Raw genomic sequence first — 21099 nt, forward strand, 5'->3', positions numbered from 1 at the left:
TATATTAATATAAAATATATTTAATATCTGTTTCAATTACACAATATCTGTATCTGCATGTTAGACATGAGAAATGTAGAAAAATAGGCAAAATGTCTCATTTGCCATTTTCTCTGTTGGTGTAAGTGTAAAAATAAAATTGAATACATTTCTATAATATAATGCTCATAAGTTCACACATAAAGTTACCACTCTTACCACACAATGTCCCATATCCTGTGTGTAAAATATATTTAAAAATCAATTTAAAAAAAGATCCTTCCAGTAATCATTGCTGTTATCATGAATCACAAAAATAGATGCTTTATTCAGAAATCCATAAACTTTCCCCCACTCTGGGCTTATAAATAGCACTCAGTGTTTTGACCACTAGATGTCAGTGTGGAGATTAAGACACATCCCAGAGCTGCACCACATTGCCACATGAAAGGTTTTAAATATATATTTAAATATATTTGTATGACTTATGACAATAGTTATATCGGTTTCAACACTACTAATAAGAGGGTGTAGCATCGTTAGAGCATGTGGTCATGATATATTCCATCAGCATTTGAACCCGTCACGATGCATACATTTACTAGTTCGGATCAATGAATGACTGAATATATCTTACTATTTCCTAGGATATTTATATACAATTATATAAGCTAATTACTACACATTTTAATGTTTTCTGTATATTTGGGGCTATTGTCAATTCAATTGTTTCCCTGTATTCACACATTGAGTCTAAGAACCTGTCCTCTGCCTCTGTATCAAGGTCATACAGCTCATCTCTGCCAATCACAAGACAAGAAAACCTTATCAATCCCACAATTCCCCTTTCCCGCCTGTTTGAGCCACACGGTAACCATGACAACAGAAGGAGGAGATGTGGGCAGGTAGTGGTTTATATTACATAAGCAGATTGGTTGGGGGTATTCATCTAATGGTTCATTGATAAACAACCAAAACCACTTTGCTTTAAAAATGATTAAATAAAAACAAATATGGATGTTTTTGTCAAAACCTGATGAGGTATTAATACTCATGTTGTACACTGTGGATACTCATCTTGAGAAGCAAAGGCAGCTATCAGATACACAACATTTGTGATTTTATACCATAAGCATATCTCCCACCTGCTTCAAATCGTATTTTCCAGTCTTTGCTGTTAAAGTTTGTGTTGATGAGGTTCCAAAAGATGTCCGCCCCGTGCGACAGAGACAGGGCGTGGAGAAGCTGAGGCACAGCCAGGGAGGCCAGCTGGCAAAACTCTGACTTCAACATGGACCACAGACTGAAACAAAGAACACCAATTTAGACACACACGCACACACTATTGTCAAGGGGTTGGTTAAATACAACAATTTAACAAGAATTTTGATTACATTAACAGTCAACACACACCTCGGTATGAGCATCTTTTCCTGGATGTAGGCCAGAAACAGGGGGTGATCCTTGCGGGCAAGGTACAAACACTCTCCATGGAGACACAAGATCTTCAGACAGTTCAGCATGTTGAACAAGATGTCAGGCTCCTCAAACTTGGACATTTCCTGAATACAGAGGAGATGTGTGACTCAAAGTGTACCGCACTAAAATAAATCACAGCCTATATGTGCATCAGTTGTAACATTCAAGTACCTGCAGAATGGTGTATATGAGCTTCAGAGACACAGGAAGCTGCTGGTAGGAGAACTTCTTATCAGAGTTATTCTTCATGGCTGAAGGAAAGAGTGCAGTGTTAGAAATAACTCAACTGTATCAAAAATTCCTCGTTTGTGTAAACATTCCTGGCAATAAACGGTTTCTGATTCTGATTCTGATTACTTACTAGCATTATGACAGAGCAGATGTGGTTGAAGTCAGTTAGCTTAGCTTAGCATAATGACTGAAAACAGGGGAAAACTTTTTCTTGGCCGGGAGTAGTACATTTCCATTGTTTATAATATTCTAGGATGTCACTCCACTTGGTCAAGAAATAGTCAGGTACCAAAACCCCTGTAAGGCTTTTTACTTACTAGATTAAACAAATAGTGTGAAATAGTGAGCGATAGGTTGGTAGGATGAGCCTGGCTAGCTTTGTCCTACTAGCTACTAGAGGTAACTTCATATTTACACTACAAACATGATATTGGCATTGATCTTATCATCTAACTCTTGGCAAGAAAGAAAAAAAACATATTTCCCAAAATGTTGAACTATTTCTTTAAAAACAAAGCTCCAGCTAGCAGCTTAGCTTCGACAAACAAGTATATTTCCAAAAATAATGAATTATTCATTTAAGTATTTATAGTAATCTTTTGGCAGTTAACAATTTATGAAATTATATTTTGTTATAGCAGACAAATACAGAACTGATACACACATGGGTTATCAGGAGAATGGTTACTAGGGTTGTCAGTGTGCGCGCCATTTGGGTTTTCTCCTTCCACATTTCCAGTCTCTGCACCAAGGGAGAAATCTGGCTGACCCATGAGCAAGGTTTCCTCCAAGCTATCTGTAGGTTCCTGTAGAGCAAATCAAACACATTCAAAAAGTCTCCTTCATATGATTTATATAATTCAGCTGAGCGTAAAATGCATTAGTGTCATTCACAAGTAATTTTACAACTACCTATTTGTAAGTTGTCGAAAACAAAGAGAAGCAGAGATTGAAACGATGTATGAACATGTATTTTATGTTATCTACCACAACAGTAGCACAGTGGTGTTTGTGGTATTGTGGTAGTGGACATGGGAGCTTATATTCAACGCCTTGCATGCCTAATGCACAAGGTTCATTTATATAAGATGCATAGAAATTCATGCTGTGTCTCACCACAAGGCGAATTTCCTCTCGGGGGGTAAGCCTCTCCAGGAGCTCACAGCCCAGCTGGTAGCACAGGATACTGGATTGGCACAGGCTGCACTCCAGGGCCTTCTCATCCTTCTGGCAGGTGTGTGAGCCCCCCCATGGGGCCTGGAAGACGTTGTTGATGATGCCCACAATGTCCTTCCCCAGGCTGCTGTCTAGACCCAGCATCACACCATCATCCTGGAGCTCCATCTGGGACAGTGGGGGATACGACCGTAAAAACCGGGGAACAAAAAGTGGAGTACAACACACAAATCTCAAGATCCCACCTGTGAGCATTGTTGTCATTATTCTCTATGTTATATCTTATGAACAATAATTGTTTTTAAACTGTGTGCACTTCAGTGTTCAACCTTGGCAGATGTTTAGTAATACAATATGATAATGTTTGTATTAAGACGTTTATTTACTCCCCTAAAAATATTATTAATAAACAATATTAATATGTTTTAGATATATCATCGCCATTGGGCATCAGAAATAGACCCGTAGTCCCTCGAGGAATATGATTATCCCTATGTCTGTGCGGTTACCTGCTTTAGGATGAGGTCAAACATGAGGATGAAGCAGCCGAGGTTCATGTCATCATCGTCACAGTCCAGATCCAGAGCGCAGTGGCCGGTGGCGTGACCCAGGTTTTTAAAGGGGCTACAGCGCAGCGGGCTGCGGAATGGGCTCCTGAAGGGGCTGGGGAACGGACTGAGCGTGTTGTGCTGCCCACGGCGTCCTGGATCTGACACCACGCTCACCTACAGACAAAGAGCACATCGCTGTATAAAGTAAGTTTCATGTGTTTCAAACCATTTATGCCCCTGACAGTCTTTTAGTCTCCAACGTTCCCCTGTCACTGCCAGTTATAATAACAAATGAGTGCAGAGTTGCTCAGCTATACATTTCAATGATAGATCTGTATCACAGTCAAGTTCAATTAAGCCTTTTAAGGAAGTTATATTTAGACATTGGCAGTTACCATGGCAACACACAGTCCAACCCAAATAAATGGTATGAACTATAAGCAAAGAAGAATAGAAATGTCATGATCCTCAACAGGTATCGGATTCAAAATAGCACAAAAAAAGCTCTCTAAGATGTAATAACATTAAGTCAGGTGATGTTTTAAGTTGGGTGAAGTGTTTTTTTTAAATATACTATAAATCCTGGCTTATAACTAACCAAACTAAATTAAAATGAGCTTTGAACCCTCAGGGCTTCCTTTATGGCTGCACCCTCCCTCTGTAACTCTCTCCCCCAACAACTCACCACTTTCAAAACTGTACTTAAATTCAATCTGCTTTTCACATGTGATGCTAGTTATGTATGTTTTTGTTTTGTTTCTTACTGTTATGATGTCATCTCTCTGCCTTATTTATATTGTTATTGCTTGTATTGCTTCTGTATGTACAGTTTCTTTAAGTACCATTTAAAAGCTCTATACAAATCAAATGTATTGTTATTATTATTATTGTATTAGAATAGTTTTGACCCAGTGGTCTCCCTCACCCTGCGAGCCCCCGTGTTGCCAATCAGATCTGATGCGCGTGCCTTTCTCTGATTGGCCAGCTCTTTTAAAGAGTTCACACCATCAGAGAACATCCCAATCAGCAGCTGAAGAGGCACCACAATGTCCAGCTCTGACAGCACCTGCGTCCAAACAAGAGACACAAAACATTCACACTAGTTACAAAAAATATATTGCTATTTAGATAGTTTTGATATTATTTCTAATGCTAAAAAATCTGCAGTGGTGGAAGATGTTTTCAGATCCTTTACTTAAGTAAAAGTACTAAACCCACACTGTGAAAATACTCGACTACATTCAAAGCCTGATACAAATAAAAGTATATACGTTTTATAAATTGAATACACTGAAAGTATACAAAATAAATGTCGTAATTGTGCAGTAAAATTAATAGCAATGCATCATATTCTATAAGATCATGAAGTATATTTAATAACTCAACTTCTCATTAGAGCTCAGAAAAACAGCCCTGTTTTCCGCATTGTATCATTATATTGTCCAACTGATACAAGAACATTTCTAAATAGTTTATTAAGCTTAAGAATAATGTTCTTAACCCATAAAGGAACACTTCATCCTTCAGTTTGTCATAAACAGATCTGCATGGTTTTCACTGGACAGGAAGGGTATGAAAAACTGTAATCTTTAAAGTTACTAAAGCAGAGGAATACCTTGATGTACGGAGTCAAATGTTGCACCATTTCTTGAATGTGACCTATTTCATGTGGCTAAATCAAAGCATCTCTTGATTATGGTTGTGACAGAAAACTTGAAAATAATCCATGTATACAGGACAGCAAGCTGTGGGTGCATATGGGATGAAAAGCAACATCCCTCCTATCTCTCTCAGTCTCATTCAGTGACCCAGATCCATATTCAGCAGGGCCCCTGCCTAGACTCTTGCACTCTATGATAACCTGTTCAATTCAGATGCACTGTGGACAGAACCGCAGGCTGTGAACTGGACATGACGAAGTGTGTGTGAATGTGTGTTCATGCTACTTACATGGAGCCACAGCAGTGCCTGCTCTTGCACAGATGCTGGGTAGCCAGAGAATCTGCAGCTGATGAAGCCAAACATTTCATCCATGGAGAAGGGAAGGGGGCACAGCTCAATATCGAACATCTTACTGAAAGCAGAAGGAAGAGCAGAATATTATGTTCCTTGGATACTGTGGCGCAATCAGAGATTTTCAGTTCAGGTCAGGCCTTTTTAAAGTTGTTCCAATTGTATGGTCTCCACACTGCCAGTTTTAGTTCTCTGTCAGTGAGTGATTTCATTTATGCAGACATTTTCCAGAATGATGCGTAGGGGGAAGATACCATCTCTTTTCCACTCTTCAAAAGCCAGTGTTGAGCTTTATAGACCATTGAGGTCAAAAGTAGCATTTTTGGAAAAGAGTCAATAACAAATGTCTTTAGTACAAGAATAACAGCTAAAATATGCAAACACTGAGGTTGTGGTGGACGTACCTGAGCACTTCCCGGAACTCTTTGAGCTGATGGTCGGGCACCTCAGTGCGGATAGCTTCCAGCCACTCAGGCATAAAGCACTCCCACAGTGGCTGACTGATGACATTGTAAGGTATCAGACACAGGATGCGGTTCAGGCCCTCCTTCAGTTGGGTCACTTTATTACAGGACTTGTCCCAGTAACCTCCCACCTGGGGAAAAGTGTGAACGGACTGGCTTAGATCAGACACAGCAAGAGAGCTCAAATAGGGACCTGTATTCCACAATTTTAATAAATCTCAGCCCTCAGTGACATAGTGATTTAATGAAATTCATGAAACATGCGTTATGACTGAGATAAACAAAAGTTTGGATGTGCATTGGCTGGATATTTGCAGTTATAATGTTCATGCTATTAGTGCTTTCTGAATATAACGTCGTCCCCCCCCCCCCCCCCCCCCCCCCCCCCCCCCCCGCATCAGCACGCTGTACATCCTCTACAATCGATCTTGGCCTTACCCTGGCAAACTCAACAGGCTTGGGCAGCAGACACATGACCATAACATCAAATCGCACTTCGCACACAGTTTTTAGCCACTTGGTGACAAACTGAGGCTTTAGCTTCTCCACCAGGCTTCCGACCTCATCGTCCATCATGTAGGCGGTGGAGTGAAACCACTGGAAGACCATGCTGACCAGCCGAGCCAGACTCTCCGTCGGTGTGTTTTCATTGGGTGTGCACAGGCTCACCTGCATATGTGAGCAAAGGTCAGAGAAGCAAACTAATCAGTCAGATAACCATAAATTCAGCGAGGTAGTGATAAGTGATAAGGTAGTGTACACATCCTTGTCTCAAAACTCCCTGTTATTGACGGACAGAGCAAACGCCTTTGATTACACACCAGGAACCAGATGCCAAACTGACTAAGGAGGCGCTGGTCGTGCTGATCGTCCTCCTTGTTGTCAAACTCAATGTTGTCCAGAGAGTGGTGGGAGGCGGACAGGCCCATCTGACGACGTCTGTTCAGCTCAAACTCACGCTGTTCAGCGTGAATTTCTGCCTCCTTGAGAAGGCTGGGTGGATATGGAGAGGATAACAGAGAATTCACAAAATAGGAGAGAAGATATTGACGGAGGAAGAGCAGAAAAGGAGTTAAAAACCCAACCACACATGGCATAGACATTTATAATCTCTTTATTTCCCGCCGTATTGTTTTCCATATGTTCATGTGAAAACATGTGTCACAGCATCAGATGCATATGCCCTGTAAATGTGACTGTGATAGAGGATGTCAGTGTAAACACTGTGGATGTACCTTATAACAGCTTCCACAGTGCACACCAGCTCCTCGGCTCCGCACTCCCGGGTGTTGATGGGAGGGGGCGAGGTCTGGTACAGATGGGTCTCCGCAGCAGCCCCCACCTCGCTGCTGTGATGGTTGACATGGCAACGCTTGCAGTAGCGGACAGGCCGGTTGCCATGGCGCCCACAGCAGCCAGCCGAGAAGCAGGTGACCACAGCCCTCCGAACATGAGAGCTACAGTTCTACAAAGCCAAGAAACAGGGTGAAGGAGGAGGAGATTAGTCGTTTCTATTCTTGGCAGTAGGCAATCAAATTAAAATATGCCACCATCACAGAAAATCAGGCAATAATGCATTATGACAAGCCTCTAAAAATAAACATATTTCCAGTCCTCAAAAGCAACTAACTTCTCTGACGGTGAATATCGTCCGCTCCGATATGAGTATGTTTAGGGAATGTTGATCTGTTTACATCTACAGTGATAGTAAAAGTCTTTATGTATCCCAACGGTGTCTCAGGTTTCTAAAAATAAAAAGGCATGGCCCGAGAGAACCATCCTAATCTGATCAGCCTGTAATCTTGTGCCATTGGAGGGATGCAGTGCACCCTATCAAATTAACATATACGTCCTCTGATGATGAGTTCTTTCATTCACTCACCCTGCTTTCAACAACAAAAAACACAACCCTGATATTACTGATGCTGTTTACAGTATGTTCTATCTTGGGTATCATGGTGTATTTATAAGTAGCTATTCTCAGATGAAGATGACAGAGCTTGTGTAAATCCAGTTGGGAGTTTAAAGGGCTTTCTGAAATGAGTGTGACAAAGCCTGATCAGAAAGGGAGGCTGTGGATTATAAACTGCTGGACAAACCACGATGGAGGCCAGCTGTTTCCCCTGACAATGCGCGGTGGCTCGGCCTGATGGAAATACCTGAGATCATCTCACACTCAGTTTTCCTTTTGTCTCCCTGGAAACCAGCAGGGAGCACTTGCCCTCAGCAGTACGTTCAACAACAGCAAACAAACATCACGCCCCAGCAGCTTCATTTGAAATGTGGTCTTTACTGAGCTGCTCGGACTTCTCAATGAAGATAACATGTCAGGTTCATAAATAAATTACTTTGCTATGTACCACAGGTAAAAATGGGTTCCATGATTTGTTTTAGTTTTGAGTTATAAAACCATTGACAGCACGTGTTCTGTTTGATTTGCGTTTGTATTGGAAGTTGAAGGTGAAGGTGAGTGAGGTTAATCAGGAACAATAAATCACGGCAAAGGTTTATTTGTCCTCAATAAGGAGAATCATTTGATAATGTTCGATATGACATCATGCTGTATTGGATTGGATCAGAATAAATATGACCAAATGAGAGAGTCGGCAGCTGCAGGACAAATACAAATCTTACCTTCTTTTGACAAATGGCAGATATCTCTGCTGCAAAGACAAATTAACAAAATAATTTTAGTTTGCACATGACAGAAGTAGCTTTTTAAAATAAATTACATGTTTCAATGGAAACCCCTTATTCAATATATCCTCAGACAATGAAACATAATCAACGTAAAGGACGAAATATGGGTTCTCACCATCTGTATTATATTATTATGTGAACAACCTTTATGTATATTGTAGATTATACTGAATATATTCCATGTTTGTCCCATTTATATTTATATGTCTAATTGTCTGTGGGGAGCAAGACAGACTTTACAATCAAACACCTTATTGTTTGTGAACGCTCACCCTGGGGTAGCAGGACGTCAACAAGCCATTCAGCGTGATCTCTGAAAAGGGAAAAGAAATGCATCAAGTTAGATTTAAAGGCAAAATGCTCCACTGAGGCTATATATAATTCTACTTGGTGTGTCTCAACTTCCTAAAAGAACTGGGACACAAAATATCTTCGCTCAATATCAATTCAAATGAAACACTGCAGAATCCTACAATTATAACATGCTAAACACACACTGGAGAAAAGGCAAACAAGTGGCGCGTGGTTTCGTGACGATGATCTCATTATCAGCGCAAGTGAATTACGTAACCATGGCGATGCATTTTCCCTGGGATGAAGTGGGGAATAATGAGGCAGGCAGTAGGTGATGTATGCTTTGAATGGCATCGCATTTAAGGAGGGGGAGGATCCGGGGTTATGGAGAAAGAGGTGAAACAGATGCATACCCTGCTATCCTCTGGCTGCACTCCTCACATATATAAAGAGGAGGGGGCTTGTCTCCCAGGGCAACAGAAAGAGTAGGATCTATACACATCTGAAAAGTAAAACAGGTAGTGTTAGAATATGGATGTGGTATAAAAAAAGTGAATATACTGGTATTTTGATGTTTTATTTTCATACAAACCAGAGGGAAAGAAAACCATTTCTGCGCATTTTGGGATTGTACAAAAATCATCAGGATGTGAAGGGGGACTGAACATCATGCTTCAAAAAGTAAGAAAACACCATGGAATTGGTACAAATCCCTTTTCCATTATTCAACAAAGATCCATGACAAAGATGGTATAATTTAATCTAAACCTTGTTCATGGAATGGTCATTTTCACATAACCACCAATTGAAGTGGAATAAAACATACCATGGATTACCTGTATATTCCAATACCCATACTACCATACTATTTAATATACCAGAACAAAAAGTATATCGCAATACAGTATGTAAAATGCAGTATGTCCTACTGCATCCGGTCAAATTTTTCAGAATGCAAACCAGCATGCTTTTTCTGGCTAGTCTGACCCACTATCCTTTTCGAAGCAGATATATGGAAGAGGATCAAAGTTCAAGGTGCAATGTTATGACAAGGTAGAATATCCCAATTGAATACATACTGCATGCAACTGTACGTACGTTGTAAGGCCATCTTTAGTATACTAAAAGTGAAAATAAATAGTATGTGATTTGGAGCGCTGAGAGCATTTACTACTGGTATTTTCCATTTGTCCCTCTCACATATAACTCTCCAACGGGAGTTTATCATGATATTGCCCAAGAAGTCACGTGACACTTGTCTCCCCACGCTTTTGCGTGGATGGCTGCGTGCATATGCTGCACTCTGTTCTCTTGCAACCTGTGCCTGACCCTGTGCTAAACCTCAATGCTTATGGCCTCAATGTTCAGATGGTGCACTGTAATTTACTGTGCTCACTTGATGCCACCCTAGCCTATCCTCAAGGGCTGCACAGGGTCAACGCTTCCAATTAAGCTCCCTTCCCTCCATGCCCCCTCCCTGCTCTTGGTAATTGAAATCAGGCCCCTGTCAATGCCTTTGTTTCTACTCTATTTGTCAGTTTTGAGCACAGTTGAATAAAAGCAGGTGGAGCTGATAAAGCAGAGCAGCCAGTAACAGATGATGTTATAAAGTAGCATTGAAGCTGATATCATTACCCCAATCCCACAGCTGCCCAGGCATGCACTGATATATTTACCAAGGGGGCTCAAAAAAGCAAACATGCCGAGACGCGTGGTTGAACTTGGCAAAGCAATGTGGCACATGCTCCATGCGTTCCCAAAGGATGTTCTCAAGGGAAGCAGCTTTTGAATGCAGGGTGTGAAGCTAATCTTACAGTCATACGGAAATACGGGGTTGTGGGATCCAACAACCATAAATGTACCTGTGATGTAAGCGTTCATGTTAAAGGCATATTTAACATGTTTTTTAAGACTGAAGTCACCTTGACAGCCGGTTTATTGATAGCATTGTGGCATTCGATATGTTGACAGTGGATGGGGTTCCAGGCTGATGAAATTGAAGAGAGAGAGAAGATGTCAGTAGAGACAAGAAGACAAATTGTGGATGCGTTAGACCTTTAGTCAGTTAAAGGGCAGATCAAGCAACAGATGTGACATTAAGAGAATCTTACCTGTGTACTGAAGCCCTCTATATTCACTAATGGCTCCAGGTGGCTTCAGGTTGGGCCAGTAATGAAACAGCATCTGCACAGCTGGAGGCTTTACTTGGGATGGGCCATAGGATATGACATACAGAAGGTCCTGCACACAGTATAAACAGTATCAACAGTAAATACAAAGTGCAATGATATTCAAAGGTGTACGTTTGCATGCTAACGAATGGCAACTAATTCAAGGTTTTCATTCCAACATGCTTTATACCCATTTTGTAAAAACTAAATTTTGCTCAATGTCCATTGTTCAAGATTAAGAAAACATTGATGGGACTATGTCTTTTACATTTTTTTTAATATCCGAAAGGAATATGCATTTCAGGATATTTTATTTTTTGTCAAGAGTTACTAAATGAAAAAATGGATACCGCTAACACCCACCAGTAGACGGTTAGCTTAGCTTGGAGCAGCTAGCTTGACATTTAGTTGTGTATTGATTAATTAAACTTTGTATTACATGTTGATTATTTAGCCGGTAGGATGCTTTTTAAATCTTTGAACAGAGCCAGGCTAGCTGAGCTGTTTCTCCCTCCTTCCAGGTGTTTTGCCTTAAGCTAATTGGAGCTAACCGTCCTCTTGCTCTAGCTAGCCGAGTGGCACTGGTCTTCTCTCTCAACACATTGTACATGTTTGACTTCCATAAAGCTATAAAATCTGCCATTGTGTTTTACACAAAAGACCTTATATCTGTAGCCTACCTTCCACACTTCCTGTTTGTGCTTCATTAGACACTCCAACAGTTGACAGTGATACACTAGAAAGAAGAAGAAGCCAGTTTAAAATGGGAGCCATACACACCATCACAGTGTTAGTTATATTTGCATGTATGCTGTGAAAGCTGCCATCGTGGTGGTTTACCTGGATTTGTGGTGTACTGCATTGCAATCATTAGCATAGAGGAGGCAGACAGATTGACATAGGCCGGGACTCCCCCCTCCCTCCGAGTGGAACCCACTACAGCAAGCAAGCAAGAGAAATAATTACTTCACTTTTTGATAAATGAATTAACATTAATGCATTTCATAAATCACCAATCATGCCAACATAAAGGTACAGTTTTATTATGATGAAAAGTGAATTAGTTGTCAAAAGTATCTTATGATAGGTTATACTCACATATTGCCATGGGGAGAAAAGAGGTGCTCAGGTACTCAATGATGTCTTTGTGGAGGAAAGGGGGAAATGTGGCTAAAGTGGAGATCATAGTATAGGGCAACGTGCTGAGAATATCGTCACTGAGAAAGGGCAGGAGGCATGTTGTTGTGTAAAATATGGACTGTCCCAGATCTGATGAGAACGGAAAAAGGCAACAACAAAAAAAAGAGAGATACACAGACACTTTCAATTCAATTAACAGTACATACAGTACTCACACAATTGTCAAATGTACATGAAATTTCAGTCATTACATATTGATATATTATAACAGTAATAACAGTAAAAACAAGAACATTTAGAATATTAACTTTAGCTAAGGCCAGTGAGCTTTTTTAAAAAGCCACTGAGGTACAATTTGCCTTCAGGAAAAGTAGAACATTATAGTCAAGAAGATGGGTTTTCATGCTTTTTTTAACACTGGTAAAATATTCATGAAAAAAAAGAGCACTGACTGTGATGCAGCCTTTAGCCCATAAAAATACAGTGCTGGAATAAGTCATTCTCAGATGTATTCTAAACGTATTGAAAAAAATAAAACATTACATTGGCCGATGTGTGTTCTTCCATTTAACTTATATATTTGCACATGACACCATAAGTAAAACATTTCTCACTCTTTACATAACAAACATGCAGTCAAGTATGATACACAGAAGAGAAGGCCTGTCTGGTGTATCCAATGGCTTATGAACGATAAGTTGACAGGATCCAGCGTGCTCCCAATCACCCCATGCATCCCTCAAGATCCTCAGCAGGACTTCTCTCCTCCAGTTACAAAAAAGGCCAAAAAAGCAGCAGTGGCTTCATGCAGGCCAGACGGCTCGGGGATGATGATGACAAACAGTGGTGCACTGGGCCTTGACTCACCATGCTGACCATGCTGCAGCAGGGGCACCAGGTCAAGCAGGGTCACGAGGGTCACATAGAGGCCCTGATAGTCCAGAGAGGGGTACTCTGAGAGCTGAGCGTCCCGACTCTGCTGCCCCTGCCCCCCGCGGTCTGACGGGGCATCGCGCAGAACGCTGTAAAGGAGGGAGCGAGTAACTGAAGGGTTGATGGAACTGACTTGTGGTCTTAGAGATGGGGTGAGTGGGAATGGCACAGGAAAAAGACACATGGTCATGGGCACGGCCAAATTGGAAGCTTCCTGGTTCTCCTTCCTGCCTGTGCGGGACAGAATGCTGCTCCGGGGCGGGAGGGGAGGGGAGGGGAGGGAGGGTAGGGAAGGGGAACAAGGGAAAAAAAGAGACAACAAAGACACAAAAAAACAGCACATTACATTGAAATGGCACTACAGAGACAGCGTAAATAGAAAAAAACAAACCCAGATAAACCCCACATAGGATGCAGTGTCTCACTATTTGACTGTATCACTGAAGGCACGGGCAATTTTCCCTGCTTTGTCGGTTCAGAGTGACTTTGATTCAATTTATCTCGTTTTGTCTATCTTTGCACTTGGAAAACAAAAAAAACATGAGCACAAACTGCAATGATCACTGCATCTCATGCGTATCTGGTGACAAGGAGCAAAAATATAAAAAATGGCATGTTTTCAGTGGCAACCCCATACTTCTCCAAAAAGGCACAGTGCAAAGGACTGTCCCTCGATGGCTGCTATCTTCCAATCAGCAAGGTCAGAGGCTACCATGCAAAAAGGCCAATGAGCCGTGGAATAAAAAAAATAAACAAAATAATTTCCTTGTCTTTAGTGGGGCTGTCAAGGATGGGAGTGACACCAAATTGGTTCGGGAAAATACAGAGGTGACACTTTTGAAACATGCTTCAGCCAGTAATAAACATGTGTGTGAGGTTAGATCAAGTGCTCCCAGGTCACAGCACATGTTTATTGCACCAGAGAAATAATGTCCGTGTGCATACGTTATGATACTGTACCAGTATCATCAGGAGAAATAATGAGATCCAACAGGCATATGGATTCAGGTTTCTAAAATATAAATAACAACTAATCTACGGTAGAGGAGAAACTATAATGACAAAGGAATAGGTTGTATCAGGGGGAGATGACTGGTAGCATTATGTTTGTGAGCTAATGCAGGATGGACAATTGTGTTTGCTGTTCCCTGGGAAAGGTGGTGGACATATTAAAATTTAAAAAGGGGAAAAACAAAAGGAAAAACTAGTTGGGTGTGGAGCGTCTAGGGTGAGGATGGGGGAAGGGGGGGGCCAGAGAGCATTGCTCTTTTTACTGCACAACTAAGCTGTTCTATCAGGCAAATGATTGGGATTTATCAAGAGAGCCCAGATTATAAATGCTGATGTATTGTTTATTTATTTATTTTATTTTGAAAGGTCATCCCAGAGTTACAGCATTCTCGGCAAGTGAGAAAGGGGATTTCAAAATCGATTAACATAACATTAAAGACATAATGTTGAGCATATTGCTTAACAGTTTATACTGTCAACAGCAGAATGTAACATTTCCTGAATCATCCCCTCAAAGTTATACTCTGTAAGATTTTGGTCAGCGTAGATTCATTCTTAAAGCTGCGTATTGTACAGCGTAAGCTCAAACAGGACTAATTCAAACAACAGACTTTATCTCAGAGTATGACTTTTTCACTGCCAATTCTCATATAGAAAACATCATTATTTTGAACAATGAACATAGAGATAAACAGACACGCTCACACGCATACACTTAACATTTACACACAAAGAGACACACATGTGTGCATACATACACACGTACGTACAAACAACACAAAGAATTACAAACATGTACGACACATAAAACACATGTAGAAATGCACTGATACAGACACATGACATACATTGACTGTCAAACCCTGCACTGTCAATACAGAATCATTAACTATGTAGCAGTAATCCAAAGCACAATCAGATTTCATAAATGTACAGAATTAGAGAATATCATGTCTAAACAATACTAGATATGATTTCTGCTCCTTCCAGTCATTCTTCTCAGAGAGATAGAGTTTGGCATGAAGTCAGCATGGCTCACTGATGCAGAGAGCTCAATCTGACTTGCAGAAACATGAAAAGTGCCTTTCTTATAAGAGGCATATTCAAGTGTCAGTAAACAGAAAATGTTAACCTTTCTTTGTTTTCTGACCTGATCTGACCTCAACCTAAAATTGGTGTGTGAATCAGCAACAACCTCCTTTGGCCATTTCAGTTTTTCTTTCCAGCAACATGACACATCCCTGCTCCACTTTTCAAGGCTCACTACTCCCACTGTCTCCCTTTCTTTCTCTCTTTTTTCATTTTTCTATCTTTTTTCACCCCGGGTTTCAGAAGGCACAGGTGTATGGATAATCCTGCAGTCCCCGCTGAGGAAACCAGACCCCTCTAATGGTGGCGAGAATTACTTGTTCTTCATATCCGAGGCTGAGAGGCTCTGCTTCGGGAAAATATCATGTTAACAGTGGCATCATAGCGAGCCATTCCTTTCGCATTAGGATGTCAATGTCTATCTGCGTAAAAGACATATGAAAGGCCATGTTTAAAACAACACAGTGGCTGCTGGTGCTGGACAATCCTTCAGCAAAGGCTAAGCACAAAGTATGCACTCTGTGAGCATCACTCAACAGAGGAATAATCCTTATGGGGCTGAGGCATAAAGTGTAGAATTGAGGCCGGCTGCCAATCTCAAATAGATTGCACCCTAAGCTGAAAATAATGATAAAAGTGGAACATACAACTTCAGCCTTTAGCAATGCCATCCTTTGTGTAAATTAGCCATTTCAGAGGCGCGCAGGCAGTAAGATTAAACCTTTAGACATATTCAAATATGCTATCACTATAGATTACTTTTCTATAGAAAGAAGCACCAGCTGGAAAAACAGGGACATGACACATTGTGAAATAAGACGTGTCCAAAATGGCTGCCTACTTGACCTGTGTTGGAGGAGGAAATAACATGCTGTTCCTTTCCTCCGGCTTCCACAGCACCCAGGGGAGCAGGCTCACCCTGCAACTGCAGAGCCAGAGGAGCTGCCCTCCAACGGCCCCCTTCTGGGAAGGACACAACAGGCCGCCCCAAGGAAGCGTTTATTTAGCAGGCGACCCCTGAATCAATAAATCTGCAGCTGCTTCAAAACAACACAACGATATCTGCTCCATCTTCTTCTATCTTTCAAAGCAATGCAGTCAGAGTTGGCCACGTCTCTGACTCTCTTGACATACTAAATTCATATTAGCCATTTAATTATGGCATTGTCATCCCTTTCAGAAAGCGTGTCAACCTGCTGTAAGTTAACCTGTCTGATCCAGAAGGAAGCTAAATATCACACATTCTAAAGTCTGTTACTTCACCTGTTGGCTCCAGAGCAGGGTACTTACCTGAGCAGAGTTTGGGAAAAGTATTTCAGTGTGTTTGCAATGTCTGTTCCGGAGGGCACAGGGTAAATATTGTGTTGCACACGGTTGTGATACTCTTGCAAGTATCGTATCTTAGAGGCAACTAGACAAAATAAAGAACAGAGTAACAAGCAAATCAACACAAGACGATCATTTGAATCTGAGTACACAGATGAGGCAAATGGCAGAACATGCATAACGCTGTGTTTCTGTTGTTTTTTCTTGGTTCAGATTCATGTAAGACAGCATGTAGTGTACAGCACAGATGCTCCAATTATTAAGTTAAACAAAGAATCTGTGTTCTCATGGCTCTCTGGCCTTCAGCAGGTGACCTTTTTGGTACAGCGGCGAGGTCACGGGAAACCCTTGAGGACCCAGCAACCTATTGCTTAGAGAAACACGCTCATGTACAAAAGGTTGCCAGTTCAAGTCCCAAGACAAGCTGGGGATATGCAGTCAACATGACACGCGAGAGAGGGCTTACTCATCTCTTAGCAGATGATACTGAGAGACATTTCAGCACTGACCCCTTCGGGTTAACATTGTCCTTGCGTTACTGTTAAAGATATGAGTGTGTTATTTTTGCCTGGTTAAATAAGAGTACAATAAAGTTGGAATGGGTGATCGCTGACCCATTTTCTGTGACTTTGGGCAGTGGTGTTTAGGATCCTCCCTGAACTGTAAATGACAAACCCCAAAATAAAAATAACAGCTGTAGGCTTTGAGTATGTGTGGTCAAATTATTTGTTGCAAAACATACAACCATACACCTGTTTCTCTCTTCTTAAATCTAAACACCTTTTAGATTTGTCATGCCTAAACACAATAATACATTTTGTTTTCAATGTGGAGATAACCGCAGCTAATTAGTTGTTTTCTGTTGTTTTTTTATGCTAATAGCCTGATTAATTCAACCATATATTTACCTCTAAACAACATCAGCCACACACAACTTTAGGCCAATTGAAGTGGAAGCCTTAAACACCAAGTTTGAACCCATTTTGTATGCCTGTTACACGAGCCAAATCAGATTAGAACTGTGCAGCGATCAGTCAATAACATGGTATAGAGTCCGGAGGTAGATGCAGCTTTCCACCTGTTCAAACGCAAACGGAGCAATGAGGAGAAAATTAAGAACCGCGTCCAGGATGGTGTGATCAAACCACAATATCGATCAATCATATACCACCATATTGTTCAGTAAAGACTCGGTCTGGTCGACCTTGAGACCAGCAGCACACCTCGTATATTTGCAGGCGCCTCATCCAGCCACGTCAATCAAAGAAAAGATAATGTGACGATGTAGCCATTGTATTGTTTCCCCCTTAACATGCCGAGAAACACACCGCGGCGCCCGTGTGCGAGGAGCCTCCAGCCATACTCTGCAGCGAGAGGACGTGTTGCAACCTGCCATGGCAACCGCGGTTTCATCACCAAGGACAGCTCCCCTCGTTCGCTTTCTTGGTTACAACAAAAATCACATTTCCAGCTCAAACCCCCATGACAACACAGGAAAACACACACACACAGTCGTACTTACACTGCTCTGCCTTCGTAGACATTTCGCAGACACTTGGGGAAACATAAAACCAAGACTGTCAATTCTTTTGGTGTATTTTTTTTTTCCTCTCCGGCGTTGTGTTTCTCTCAGTCGTGAAAAAGTGAATATACCCCACTCGCAGCCCAGACTCGGCTTGATTGTACCACTCTGCGCGATGGATTTATGCACTGTGGCTTTTTTAGCGGTGGCGCGGTCGCTTTTAGCCGAATTAAAATAAAGACCCAATTTTGTGAGTCTGATTTTAATTTTAAGAATTGTATTCTTTCGTGACAGAGAGGAATGCTGATATACATCTGCAACACCATACCTTTCTAAATGGACTGATCCACCTTTGACAAATTGTCATTCAAGATCTCCAACAGCCGTATCAGTCCTATTTGAACTGATCAGCCTAAAAAAGGGAAATACCAAGGAAATCTCAGAATTTGTCTAGATATGCACGCGCACTTTTGTATATAATACATATAACAACAACAAAAAGTGCAACAGATGGTTGTTACATTGTCATAACCACAAGCATGACATGTCCTGGAGGAATATTTATTTTCATATATAGTTTTGTTTTCATGTTTTATAATATTCAAATTCTTCCATTGCAGTGAATATTGGTCTGTCATTAGGCTAAATATATCCACAATATTAGTTTTTTTTAGCCACCAATTAACATGCAAACTATTATTTGAGCCTGTGATAAATGTATTCTTCAACATTTTCACATAGCAAAATACAAGTGAAAGATAAACAGACTCCAGGTCTGAACCACTGACAGAACCTTCCCATTACGGTTTGTGCCAAGAACTGTTGCAGTATTTCCATCTCATCTGTAGATTGGGAGAAACATCCTGGAATGGCCCCTGTGCTTCTTGCTACTGTTTATGCTCAAACATTAAGCCAAATATTAAGCATTTTCCAAACATTAACTTAATCAGATGAGTCAACAAATCAGCCTGTTTGAAAAAATGTTTAACCTACGTGTTAAAAATAAAACATACCACTGCAGATATCATATCAGTCTTTATACAGGAAAACAGTTTCATCGTCAAGTTTGACCTTCACAACATTTTGCACATTGGAAACCACAATAGCACAGTCCATGGGTGTCTTCCTGAGCGTAGAGTTTTTAAGAAGTCAGGGTTGTGGAGGTGATCTCTGCTTGTAGTCTGGGATGTGATGCAGGATCCATCCAGCCGGGGCCAAGAGGGTCACGGCAAATACACACATGGCAAAGAAAGATTGCTGTAAGAAAGTCCATGAGAACATGAACATAAATGTATGAGTAAAGATTTTTAGTACACAAAATGTATAGTGTAGTATAGCTCCCAAACTTATGTTGAAAAGAGGATATTGAACACATGTGTCCACAACAGAAGGTCCCAATCTCAGTGACTCACCAGGTGATATAACAGAAGCCCCCATTTATATTGTCCTGCCATGATATTCCCTTTGTCCCTCTGCACTCTGGTATTCCTAACCTGAGCCAAGCTTTGTAAAAGCCCCTGTGTATGTCCCTCAGGACAGATCAACAGATTTATAGTGGCATAAACACCAGCCGCTATGTTGCAGTTCCATTCGTAGGATGCCTTTACGGAGGCCAGAGCTTCAAACTGACTTATGGATAACAAATGAATAAAACATCTCTCCCACTCTACGGACTGGGGAAAACAGTTCGCTTGAATTCCTCACATTAGGGGAAATACAGTGAAGTATCACAGATACGGACTTCCCAAGAGTGTTGCACTTTGTGTGTGCCAACATGGTCCTTATCATTTGTATTAATTATAGTTAAGCACCCAGTTAGTACAGGTATACACAACCCTGCTTTTGCAGTACATATCTTTAGAGTCAAAAGACATGGGATGTCTGTCCATTCAACTTCTACCAGACAACGACTAATACAAATATTCTTACCACGGGTCCAATCTTTTCCTTTGGCGGCTTGCTGTAGATGGTTGACCTGTGATTTTGCTGAATGGTTTTCGTCAACCTAGACCAGGCCAGCGTGGGTCTAAAAAGGGAGAACATCTTTCTGCTCACAGAGTCATTGGAAAATGCTATGTTTCTGTGAAATGTCTTCTCATATCCTGTGAGATGCTAACAGATAGTCACTACTTTCATCTAATTCCCTGGGAGGAGTTACTTCCAAAGACACTCATGTAAACATACAGATCAACTTCTCATCAAGATAACCAATTTAGCCTTCTCCGTGAGACTGTAAAAGTAACTGAATAAAATCAACTCTGTATTGTCTAACAGGGATTCTACATTAGAATAAATTATTAAAAGTACTTTTATTTTGAGACAGAGACGTATCTAAATTAGTCAACAACAATAACGTTTCTTCAAAAAAAATTTTTTAACAACTAATGTGGACCAAGTTCCTAGAGATACCTGAGACTTGAGTTGACAATTAATCAAAATATTGGAATATATGCAATGAGACATTGCAAAAACTGGGCAAAATCTGCAAAGATATTATCAGAGGCAATTACAAAATATATCATACCAATTCAAACAGTGTAATGGGCTTCGCCTAGCTGCTTAAGGTAGGTTTATGGATTAGATTTTACAGCTTAGATATACGGTCAATTTGAATGGCCTAAATGTGTGTTATAGCCTAACGTTACATCCTAGTAACCCCACGCAGCAGACCCTATGAAGGACATACAAGTTATAAATAATACTTAATTAACTTCAGTAATTATTGCAACTAGTTATTTGGCCCTCTTTATCAAATTACTGACATTCTCTTAGATGATAATCTCATCTATGATGTTGATGGCATGCAGCCCTCATAATCCCCACTGCAACAAAAAAACACTAGAGGGCGATAGCAACTGTATAATTGCACAAATTGCTCGGAGTACTGATGGGCCTCTTGGCCAGTCGGTGTAAAGTATTGAGAACCTGTCAAGCTAGAAAAATACAATAAATTAGGTTATTTCGCTTTCAAAATAAAAGAGCGACAACGGTGCAGACACGCTAACATGATCTAATGTGAA

The 21099-nt window shown here is 40.9% G+C and overlaps 1 protein-coding gene across 1 annotated transcript in view; it reads right to left on the reverse strand.

Moving 5' to 3' along the window:
• The window catches only part of LOC117751583 (protein unc-79 homolog), a 30366-nt gene extending 12265 nt beyond the window's left edge, over window positions 1-18101 (reverse strand). Inside the window, 23 exon segments of the mRNA XM_034563511.1 lie at window positions 1125-1282; window positions 1393-1541; window positions 1630-1721; window positions 2363-2495; window positions 2806-3033; window positions 3375-3590; window positions 4342-4482; window positions 5367-5490; window positions 5834-6024; window positions 6332-6562; window positions 6715-6886; window positions 7129-7358; window positions 8528-8556; window positions 8866-8906; window positions 9301-9389; window positions 10810-10874; window positions 10999-11128; window positions 11739-11794; window positions 11899-11994; window positions 12157-12327; window positions 13066-13379; window positions 16522-16642; window positions 18080-18101. Of these exon segments, the coding sequence (XP_034419402.1) occupies window positions 1125-1282; window positions 1393-1541; window positions 1630-1721; window positions 2363-2495; window positions 2806-3033; window positions 3375-3590; window positions 4342-4482; window positions 5367-5490; window positions 5834-6024; window positions 6332-6562; window positions 6715-6886; window positions 7129-7358; window positions 8528-8556; window positions 8866-8906; window positions 9301-9389; window positions 10810-10874; window positions 10999-11128; window positions 11739-11794; window positions 11899-11994; window positions 12157-12327; window positions 13066-13379; window positions 16522-16642; window positions 18080-18101 (3199 nt within the window).
• Window positions 18102-21099: the final 2998 nt, after the last annotated feature.

The sequence above is a fragment of the Cyclopterus lumpus genome, chromosome 22 (genome assembly GCF_009769545.1).
Source record: "Cyclopterus lumpus isolate fCycLum1 chromosome 22, fCycLum1.pri, whole genome shotgun sequence".
Classification (NCBI taxonomy): Eukaryota; Metazoa; Chordata; class Actinopteri; order Perciformes; family Cyclopteridae; genus Cyclopterus; species Cyclopterus lumpus.